This window comes from Nylanderia fulva, unplaced genomic scaffold (assembly GCF_048542155.1).
Source record: "Nylanderia fulva isolate GAGA-0341 unplaced genomic scaffold, ASM4854215v1 Scaffold84, whole genome shotgun sequence".
Taxonomy (NCBI): Eukaryota; Metazoa; Arthropoda; class Insecta; order Hymenoptera; family Formicidae; genus Nylanderia; species Nylanderia fulva.
The window spans coordinates 410,917-421,979 of record NW_028190961.1 but is presented as its reverse complement, the minus strand read 5'-3'; the positions used below and the strand labels follow the sequence as shown (position 1 = coordinate 421,979).

At 29.9% G+C, this 11,063-nt stretch overlaps 2 protein-coding genes across 2 annotated transcripts; one reads left to right on the top strand and one right to left on the bottom strand.

Annotated features, from left to right (window-relative positions):
* The first annotated feature begins 703 nt into the window (after positions 1 to 703).
* On the top strand, positions 704 to 5,142 carry mrn (general transcription factor IIH subunit 4 marionette). Its single transcript, XM_029301195.2, has 8 exons — positions 704 to 988; positions 1,166 to 1,775; positions 1,939 to 2,063; positions 3,309 to 3,514; positions 4,037 to 4,210; positions 4,547 to 4,633; positions 4,710 to 4,925; positions 5,026 to 5,142. The coding sequence occupies exons 2-8, from the start codon at positions 1,262 to 1,264 to the stop codon at positions 5,105 to 5,107; spliced, it is 1,404 nt and encodes a 467-aa protein (XP_029157028.1). The 5' UTR covers positions 704 to 988; positions 1,166 to 1,261; the 3' UTR covers positions 5,108 to 5,142.
* On the bottom strand, positions 4,831 to 8,345 carry CycC (cyclin C). Its single transcript, XM_029301192.2, has 6 exons — positions 8,268 to 8,345; positions 7,949 to 8,138; positions 7,761 to 7,867; positions 7,278 to 7,484; positions 6,954 to 7,205; positions 4,831 to 6,343 (listed from the first exon to the last, which is right to left on the bottom strand). The coding sequence occupies exons 2-6, from the start codon at positions 7,978 to 7,980 to the stop codon at positions 6,141 to 6,143; spliced, it is 801 nt and encodes a 266-aa protein (XP_029157025.1). The 5' UTR covers positions 7,981 to 8,138; positions 8,268 to 8,345; the 3' UTR covers positions 4,831 to 6,140.
* Between the last annotated feature and the right edge of the window lie 2,718 nt (positions 8,346 to 11,063).

Below are 11,063 nucleotides of genomic sequence, written 5' to 3'. Positions count from 1 at the left end.
AGTACTTCAATATATGCTTATTAACTTCACGGAGTATTAATACTTTATTTCATTTCCTTTCATTAAAAAAAAAATGTCGAAAAAGTGCAATTTTTTGGGCCGTTACAGTGGTGTTACCCCTTAAAGGTGGTTAAAGCATCTTATCAATCATTCAAGTATTTGAAATATTATAATTATATTATATTATTATGTTATGATTCCATAAGTTCTATTGTTACTTAATTTCGAACATGTTAGTGTCGCATCTATATGCGGTTCAGTTAGTCGTATGGTTGGAAGTATGCGCCAGGTGAGGTCTAGTGACGCTGTCCGATTGGCTGAGCCGCTTAGTTAGAACTAGGAAGATCCTATATGTTAGTACGGTTAGTAAAATCGTCCCAATAATTATGAATAATAAATAATAATAGTAATATTGAGAAATACAATTGCATTTCTTAAGTAATTATTTAGAAAGATTTGTAGCGCACAAAAATACGGTTTCGAAAAAATGACGGGATGTTACAGCGTACTGCCGGTCCCTAATAGGAACTGCTTCCGCGAGAGTCATGTGGTATTAATACGTTCGACCGGCGCGCTATTAATTTTCGGCGGCGACGGCGTACGCCGAAAATTTTAGAATCGGCGGCGTAATCGGCGGGTAGAAATTTACCGGTGGCGGCGGCGTGGCGCGGGATCTAGTTGGAAGTCAACAATTCCCTGGGGTCAAGTTTCGTTGAAAAGATAGTAATTATTATTCTCTTGCAGCACGCTGAAAACAATTTCGGAACACGAAAACAGTACTGTCAGTACTTTCTGCTCATTTTGGAAGATACCTAATATAAGCGAGAGGAGATTGGAATGATTCCTTCGGACTTTCCTCCGCTTGTACTGATATAAATTTGTATCGTTCTCTACTTAAAGCAGTCACAAAGAAAAAAAGATTTTCCCCTTTTATTATGTTTTGAGAAGAGTTGTTTATTTTTCTTATTCTTTGGTATTATATATAAGTGTAAGTATAAATCATAATGAAATAAATATAAAGACAATTTTATGTATAATATTATATTATTAATATTATTATTAATATTCCTATATTATTTATATTATTTTATATAACCAACAAAATAATTATCTTTTATAAATTCTGTGTTCAAAATAATCTGATATTTCTTTTTATTTGTTATAGATTACAGATGCATTTCATGAAAATGTGCATAAAAGATGCAATGTAATCACTATCAGAAGTTTGCATTGAAGGTGTATTTACTCATGAGACAACAGGATGTCTAATACAATAAGTGGCAAGAATTTATTGCGGCCGAATACTCTGCAATGCAAAAACCTATACGAGTATTTAAAATCACGTACTCCAGACACACTGAATAAACTCTACCACAAACCACCGATATGTCTGGCAGTATTCCGAGAGCTGCCCACAATTGCCAGGCATTACGTCATGAGGCTGCTGTTTGTGGAGCAGCCGGTGCCACAAGCGGTCATAGCTTCCTGGTGTTCAAAGCTCTTCTTTGAAGAACACCAGAAGGTGGTGCAGGTCCTGAACGATCTGAATGTATGGAAGGAGGCGTCTATACCTGGCGGACTGCCAGGCTGGATTCTGAACAATATCTTTAAGAAGAACTTGAAGATTGTACTGCTGGGAGGTGGTAAACCTTGGACAATGTCCAATCAACTGGAAACTGACAGTAAACCACGAGATGTGGCTTTCTTAGATTCTTATGCGTTAGAGAGATGGGAATGCGTTTTGTACTATATGGTTGGTTCCCGTCTGCACGAAGGTGCGATTTTTTTTAATCTAAAAATTTTGAAGTTTGTAATTTTTGTGTTTTTAAGTATATAACTATTTAACTATTTTTAATTAGAGTCTTTATGCAAGTAATTTGTATTAATATATAGAGAAATTATTACAAATATCTAATATATTTGAATTTTTTATAATAGGTATATCTGCTGATGCTGTACGAATCCTTTTGCATGCTGGTTTAATGAAAATAGATGAAACTGATGGAAACCTAGTTATAACACAAGCAGGTTTTCAATTTCTTCTTTTAGATACAGCTTCACAGGTAACTATACTAATTCTTATATCAGTTCTTATATCACTTTATATACTATTTTTTTCTATTTAAATATATATATTGTAGAATGTTGTATTATTATACAGGGTGTCTCATAATTCGTGAACAATTGTTCGTGGGCAGGTAGAGCACGTTAAACTGAATAGAAAAGTTTTATACCATTTGCTAAATTCGCAATAATTATTGAGTTATTTATTAAAATATCTCAGCAAATAAGCGATTGGAAATCATTTGATCGAGAGGCGACGTCATACAGCGAGTGGCAAGCAATGTAGGGGCGCCGAAAAGTAAGATGATAATGTTGATACTAAGCGACATATAACAAATAAGCCATCCGACATGCCCACTGAGTCCGACCTATCGCTTTCTATCCCGTTCATTTGCTTAGATATTTTAGTTAATAACTCAATAATTATTGCGAGTTTAGCACACACACACAAAATGGTATAAGACTTTTCTATTCAATTTAACGTGCTCTACCTGCCCACGAAAGGTGGTTCACGAATTATGGGACACTCTGTATATATAATATACAGGGTGTCCCATTTTAATGTTTTACTTTAAATAACTTTTACTTTTTATTATAGAAGAAAATGTTTCAGACAAAAGTTGTATGGTTTCGAGGGGGGCATAAAGTATGATTACCAAAAACTGAATATTTTACAAGATATTTTACATTTTATGTCAAAAAGTTGTTAATTTCGAATTTTTATAATTCAAAAAGTACTTAATAAAAAAATACTTTATTATAGAATTTGGGAAAGCTCCTAGATAAGTTACAAGAATATGCAATGAAAAATAGGTGGTTCCATTTAAGAAATTGTAGGTGACCTTTATGTGACCTTCAAGCAATTATTCAAGGTCAAATTAATGGCACCATCTTATATCCCCCTCGAAACCATACACCTTTTGTCTGAAACATTTTCTTCTACAATAAAAAATAATACAGTTATTTGGGATGAGACATTAAAATGGGACATCGTGTATATACAATATATTATATGTATATTATATGAATATATATATAAAATTTTATATATATATATATATATATATATATATATATATATATATATATAATGATATATACATATATAATTTATATATTAATATATTTAATGTATTTTTAATTCTTGTAATTATGTTTATTATATGCTTATGCATAATAATATTGATCAATTGAAAATTGTGCAAATACTTATTAATTTATACATCACAAATATTTTGTTTAAGGTATGGTACTTTATTCTGCAGTATCTTGACTCACTTGAGACACGTGGTCTTGATTTAGTGGAGTGCCTTACCTTTTTGTTTCAATTGAATTTTTCCACTCTTGGTAAAGATTATAGTACCGAAGGCATGTCCGAAGGACTCTTGATCTTTTTGCAGCATTTGCGAGAATTTGGACTTGTATATCAACGAAAACGCAAAGCAGGAAGGTAAATATATATTCTGCCCTGATAGAAATATTTTGTGGAAATTACAATAAATTCAAATTAAAAAGTGCAAATAAAAATAACTCAATGTTTACTGAATTTATTTTAATTTAAATCAGACTTTTTACAATAGTATATAATAAATAGTACAAATTTTAAGGAAAATTATTGAATATTTTTAAAAACTAATAAACTCATGAAATATTATTTTGTTTTGAAACGCAATGTTTTGCTAATAGATGTTATTTTAAAGATTAATTAATTGAAATTTATTGAAACTCTACTAAAAACTTCACTAAAAACTATTAATGATAAAATTTTAATAAAATTACAAAGGAAAAATTAATAAAAAATTTCAGTATTTGAAGTATTATTATTTCCGTATGGTTTTCTTATATTTTTCTAACACATGTGATTTTATTATAATTTTTGATATAATATTTCTATCAAGATATACATATATAGATATAAATAATATGTGTATATAAAGTTGAATTGATCTTTTAATTATATTTCTGTTGCAAGATTTTATCCTACTCGATTAGCATTAAATATTGCTACTGGTGAAAATAAACCTTTAGCTAAAAATACAGATAAGGAAGGATACATTGTTGTAGAAACAAATTATCGAGTGTATGCTTATACAAACTCCAACTTACAAGTCGCATTACTTGGACTTTTCTGTGAAATGCTATATAGGTAAGTGTATTACATACATATACATAAATTATTACAGTTGTGTATTGAACATAAAATTATATATATATATTTTTTTAGCACAGATATTTGAATATTTATTAATATTTATTTCAGATTATTTAGAAATTTCTTAAACTACATTTTTTATAATTTTTTTACTTTAATAAAAAAAATTTGTATTTTTTTGAAAAGCACTATTATAAAAATTGAGTAATAATGATGCTCAATCAAAATTTTAAAAATCTTATTTAAGTTGTAAAAACTGCAATTAAGAAACTAAAAAAAATTGTGTTGGAATGCACAAAATTTTAAATTTTTATATATTTCTATGTATAGATTGCCAAATTTGATTGTATCAATATTAACAAGGGATTCCGTAAGACAAGCATTGAAGAGTGGAATAACTGCTTCTCAAATAATAGGGTACGATGATGACACATATTTCATTCGCATCAATAACATAATAATCAAATAATATTTTCTATATTGTTTTATATAGGTATTTGCAACAACATGTGCACAGTAAAATGATAGAAAAAGGACCGCCTATATTACCACCTACCATTGTAGATCAAATTAAGCTATGGGAAAATGAGAGAAATAGATTTTTGTTCAGCGAGGGTGTTTTATACAGTCAATTTCTTTCACAAACTGACTTTGAGGTTCTGAGGGATCATGCACTTTCCATAGGAGTATTAATTTGGCAAAGTGAGAGGTAATTATTACTTTAAAATATTTTAGGAATTATAAATACAATTTATTATGACAAAATTTTATGACAAATATCACAATTGAGACAAATCTTTATCTTGTAGGAAAAGAACTATGGTAGTTACCAAAGCTGGTCATGATGATGTAAAGAAGTTTTGGAAACGATATTCAAAGGGTTCGAGTTAATATTGTATTAATAAAATCTAATTATAAGTATTTTACATTATTGTTATTTCTTTAGTAACAATATTACAAAAAAAGATTATTTCAAAAAAGTGCCTAGATAGAAAAATTGGAAAGTAAATTATTCTTTTCTCACTCTAATAAAAAATGAATTTTTTTAATGCCAAATCATTTCTCAGGTCAGACTAGGTTTTGATAATACAATTATGATAACGCATTAATAAAAAGTGAATTTATATATATATTTATATAATAATATTGTCTATATTTTTTTATATATTTTTACCAATCACATTTATATAACAAAGAATTATTTAAAATTCGATAATTTATCAAAATAAAGTTTTTGCAATTTTGCACGTCGTAATAAATGGATTTCATATTGCAAAAAATTCAGCTGTTTCTCTGGCATTCTTTTAACATACACTTACAATTAATTAGCTCTTGATATAATGTTTCCAATACTTGTGTAATAGAAAAAAATAATGCAATATACATTTACAGTATTAACATTCAATATTGCAGATAATTAAATTAGACACACAATTAAAGCTCCTGGTTTTTCATCGACCATGTTGGAATTGTGACGTCAGACTCTGACGGTCAGAGGCGAGAAAACACGCTAAAAATTCTCATTCATTCATTTTCATTTAAAAATGTCATCTAAGAATTTTCAGTTTTCTCGCCTCTGACGTCACAATCTGACACGGCCACGTGTTCAAGAAAATTAATTAAATTCATCTGTAATTAATTAAGATATAATGTTCCATAACTTTTAGCGATATATGTTAAATCAAGCATCGAGAATAAAATATAAGAATATTAAGTAATGCATTATTTGTCACATGGTTTAAAAAATAGTTTTGTGTAGGGATAAAAAAAAGTTTGTTTTCGGCAGATATAAATGCAGAATGATATTAGTTGTCAATTCTATGCGTCTCTGATAGCGATATATATGTATATATATGGAAAAGACATTCAAGTATTCACTGTACTAGCATGAATCCCAAACATTCGACGAACAGGGAACTTGATGTCAACGTTGTGGCGCTGCTTTTGGTTTTGGCATTTTAGCCAGCAAACCCTGGATCTCGTTCTTTTCATCGTATCTCTTCCACAATTCATATAAATTAATTATATACCGTGCTATTTCTTGAATCTTCTCCAGATCCGCATTTAATTCTGCGAACCACGATTTAAGATCTTTTTGCAATATCACGCAAGCTATTTGCAGACAACCTGCAAAAAAGTAGATATTGTTAAATATACAATTTCTTTGTAATCATGATGTCCAGTAGACTCAATGAAAAAAAATGCCCTAGCTTTTTCAAGTTTTCCAAAATCAGAAATTTATTTTTTTTCTTTGACTTTTTAATATTAATTATTAAATAATTTGCATACATCTGTATGATAAGTCAATTAAATGTTAAATCACGAAATTCTTGAGATATTTTTGTCAACAAATAGAATTTTGAAAAAGTTCAAAATTTAAAACAGGAAAAATTAAAGCAATTATCTTTGTCAAATATATTAAAATAAAATAACACTACAAAAATATAAATTACAGGACATGCTTTTAAAGCTTTTCATAAAACAGAAAATTAACGTACTGAGAGTCAGGGAAAAGTTTATATTTATTTTCTAAAAAATTTCAAATTATTAGGAAAAATATAGAGCAATGTGAAAAAATCCAGATAAATCATAAAATTTCTTGACTTCCCTTTCTTTTGCACTGAGAAAATCTTTTATAGGTACCCACACTCCCTGCTGATATAAAATCCCCTGACAATTCCAGATTTTCCTTACAACCTGGTAATGCACACTAGATTGTAAAAATAATATTGCTTACCAATTGCTATTTGATAAGGTGGATACAATAAACATACATCTGTCCTTAAACTGTCATTAATTATACGCCATGCGAGAGTAAGTAATTGATCATCTGGTCCCACATCCTGAATTAATGTTAATAAGGGACGGTATGGTTGATATACTATTAAACAACAATCTAACTGTTCCAAGAGATAAAATTCACACTCTAAAATATGATTTATACGATATGGAAATTCTTGCATGTATGCGTAATTAAATTTGTTCTTAACTGTGAAAAAAAATATTTAATCAGCATATTAATCATCAATAATAATAGAAGATATATTCACATAAAACTTACCTATAGTTCCCATTGTTGTTATCAATCTAGTATTAGAAATTACACCAAATTCTTCTACTTTTGATGCTAAAAACACTGCTGTAGGAGCTAATAATAAAGGATCTATACATTTTAAACTGTTGCGAGCATAAAATCTTTTAAAATAAACTGTTGCGGTAGCTATCACTTGTTGCCTCGACTTTAATTGTTCACCTAACATTTGTATCACTAATAACAGAAATAAATACATGATAACGTCATTATAAAATGTAATATTTTATGCAGCATGTTCATGCAAATATAAAAAACACAATAAAGTATAATTATGTATAAACCTGTCATTTTTTTTTATTTATGTTAAATTTGTATTTTGAATAGCATTGGATCATATAATACAGATCTAAAAAACTTAATCTATCAAAATTACGAAAAGATATAAATACAAGTTTCTTTCTCATCTAATAAACATCTTGCTACATTTTACAATTTATCATTTTAACTTACTGTTAGAAAAGAAAATGAATATTTTCTGATATTCTTCCTCTGATAATATTGATAAATCATGCTGACGTTCTCTGATCAAATCTTGTTTATCCAGTAACCACTGTTGACTAAAAATTAAAAATAAAAAGTATATAGTAAAAATTGCATTCTGTATAAAATTTATTGATATAATTAAAAACTTAACTTACTGATGTGAACTTTGCCAGAAATTACCGGCCATTTTATAAATATTTAATTCTAAATTTTGATGCGTTGGAAGATGTTAATTGTTTTAAATCCTAAATTTTGTTTGAGGTGTAACTGTTTTCATATTCTCTACTGAATCTCTTCTGAATTTTCTCGAAACATGGATAAGCCGACGAACTTGTTTCTTTCTTTCTTTGTATAAATTATAGAGAAAAAAATTTACAATTATTTTCGACGAATAAATTCATGTAAAACAAGTGCTTGAATTATAAATATAAAGCAACAACATCAAGAAAGAACAAGCAAGATCAGAATTTGTACTCCATATCAAGGTCCGTAGTCCGTAGATGAACGATGAGAGGGGAAGGAAGGTTCTCGCACAGTAGAACTAGTATGTGCACTCCACCTTTTTTTTCCGCCTAGAGTTAGCAGAGGAATTGAATATTTTTTAATTATTTTATAATATATAATTTGGGAATCATTTGGGAAAGTTTAGGAAAACTATTTTAACATTTAGGAAATAATAGTTTTTTTGTTAATAACAAAATTTTATAAATCATCAAGTTAGCAGATAGTAATAACATTTTACATTAATTATAAATGAAATCGATTAGAAATCATTTGGGAATAACATATTCATTGTTATTTTTATTTGGGAAAAGTCCCTTTTTCTGATTTAAATAAATTTGTACATTACAAACAGTGCATTATGCGTTATGCATAAAGCATAAGGAATTCAACCAATCAAAACTTTTTATTTTTATTCTAGGGATAAAATGAAAGACTAAGGGCGATATTTATATGGTGCTTTCCATTTAGCAACACAAAACGACACAAGTGTCATTCTATTTTTATCCTACATTCTAGGTTTGTTCGCGTCGCATGCCCCAACATGCTCCTTCTTACTCCAATGCGCTCGTATTGGTGCGCTCCTCGAATTAGACCAATACGAGCGCATTGAAATAAAAAGGAGCAAGTTGGAGCATGCGACGCGAACAAACCTTCTATAAAGAAAAAATGAGGGTGCCGTCACATGAAGCGTAACTTGCGTACGCGTAACTTGCGGTAACTTACGCCGACCAATCACATCGTCTCATTTCAGTATCAGCTTCTGTCTAGTTATTTTATGCTTTGTACGCTATTATCGTTACGCCGAATTTAAGGTACCTTTAATTTAATTTCTGGTGGAAGAAACGCTGATGCGTATTTGTAAAAAAAAACACAACTCCATTTGTGCGTTCTTCTGCCAAAGACTAAAAACAAAGAAAAAGTTAATTTTAATTCATCCATACCTATACATTAATAAGATAAATAAGAATAATCAAATAAGGGTAAGTTAACAAAAATCTAATTTATTATATAAGCTTTAATAGCGTTCGATTAAAAACAGTTTACTGCTCATGACATGTGATACAAAATTTCAAGTTTAAATTGTATATTAGTAGGTCTTCGTACTTTTTGCATTTGAAATCTGTTTCCTCTTTCTCTAATATTTAACATATATTGATTTCTTGTTTTTGATGCATGAATTTTTGAGAATTTTGAGCAATATGAACATCATAATGCATTACTTTCTACATTGCATGTTTGAATCTTTTCAGCACAAATGCGGGTATTGTGAATGGCTGTTCCAATTTTCTACTAATTTTGTCGAGCATGAATGCTTCAAGCATTATGTGGAAGATAAGGATCGCATTGTTGTAGATGAAAATTTTGTCGTGACAATATGTTTATAACAGTATGTTTACTACATTCTTTGCATATATTTTGTTGTATCATTTTATATGTATTATATAGTAATTAAATGTATTTATTTATTTAATAATCCAAGAGAATGCAAAGACTGCGGAAGGTCCTACAGATACTTTGGATGAACTCTTGATCGAAGCAGTGAGGGCTCTCGTCTTCTACATATTTCGTTTATCTTGTCACTTTGCCAGCCATTTTAAATATGCGCGTTTTACGGAACCCAAAGCATCGGTTCCCCATGAAGCGTATTATTCGGGACGCGTAGGTTACGAAAACCAATCACAAGTCCTATTTAGCATTTCTGTTTAAGCATACAACGGAAACTCTAATCTACGATTGGTTGCATTAGTTACACGTTCGCGCAATACGCTCTATGTGAATGCCGTCCTTCAGAATAGCGTAACCACGGCGTATCTTTTATTAAATCACTAGATTACACTAGAATACGCGGCTAATATCTGAGATGAACGAATCCGTAATTCCCGGCCGGCCGATAGGCGTCTCCACCATGTCGCCTGTCGACCCTTAAGGGTCGGCAGTACACCCAGGCAAACTCCGAATTGATATTGGAGACCTCGTGCGGTGACAACGCGAAACTCCGGTTTCAGTGTTGCCAACGCCGAGAAACCAATTCTCGGGTTTTATGTAGTGGTGTATGTCTGTACACGTACATACACCACTGCATCGCTCACGCGGACGCACGTAAGAGAGACAAGGACCGATAATCACGTGTTCTCCTTGTTCCTCTACCGTGCCGGTATACGCGAGATGCCGCCTAAAAATGCTTTCTGGCTTTCCGTAGCAGAAAGCAGTAACGTAGCAAGACTAATAAGCACCCATTTTTGTAAATTTTATATATGCTTATGCACATATGTGGATATATTATTTATATATAAATATATATATATATAAAATATACTAATTTACTCTCAATTATATATGCTACTGTTATTATTTATCATTAGACAATTATAAAACAGAGGTTATAGATTTGGTCTGACTACACTGGCCTCAAATTAAAGTTGTATATATATTTATTTTAACATTTCGACCATACGGGATGTGGTCCTTTTCAAAAATACAGATTGGAATATCAGAGAGTTACAGCATTTCGTCTTTAAGATGTAAGCGCAAATTATGATTCGGAGAGATTTAACTTGTCAAATAATAAAATATAAAATAAATTATAAAACATATACATATATAATTTGTAGTGCTATATATATATATATGTTTTATAATTGTCTAATGATAAATAATAACAGTAGCATAATTGAAAGTAAATTAGTCTACAATGTTAGACACGGGTACTTGTTAGATTTGATAATTTATTGCTTATACTTTTTCGAGAGACAAGAATAAGAGAAC

What these genes read in the sequence shown, in the direction of transcription:
- CycC (XM_029301192.2), bottom strand. Translation starts at nt 7,980, where the DNA reads ATGGCCGGTAATTTCTGGCAAAGTTCACATCA. An exon ending in AACAACAATGGGAACTATAG is followed by an intron (nt 7,206 to 7,277) that starts GTAAGTTTTATG and finishes TTTTTTTCACAG; the next exon opens with TTAAGAACAAATTTAATTAC. An exon ending in ACCTTATCAAATAGCAATTG is followed by an intron (nt 6,344 to 6,953) that starts GTAAGCAATATT and finishes ACTTTTTTGCAG; the next exon opens with GTTGTCTGCAAATAGCTTGC.
- mrn (XM_029301195.2), top strand. Translation starts at nt 1,262, where the DNA reads ATGTCTAATACAATAAGTGGCAAGAATTTATTGCGGCCGAATACTCTG. An exon ending in TTTTAGATACAGCTTCACAG is followed by an intron (nt 2,064 to 3,308) that starts GTAACTATACTA and finishes ATTTTGTTTAAG; the next exon opens with GTATGGTACTTTATTCTGCA. An exon ending in CGAAAACGCAAAGCAGGAAG is followed by an intron (nt 3,515 to 4,036) that starts GTAAATATATAT and finishes TTCTGTTGCAAG; the next exon opens with ATTTTATCCTACTCGATTAG.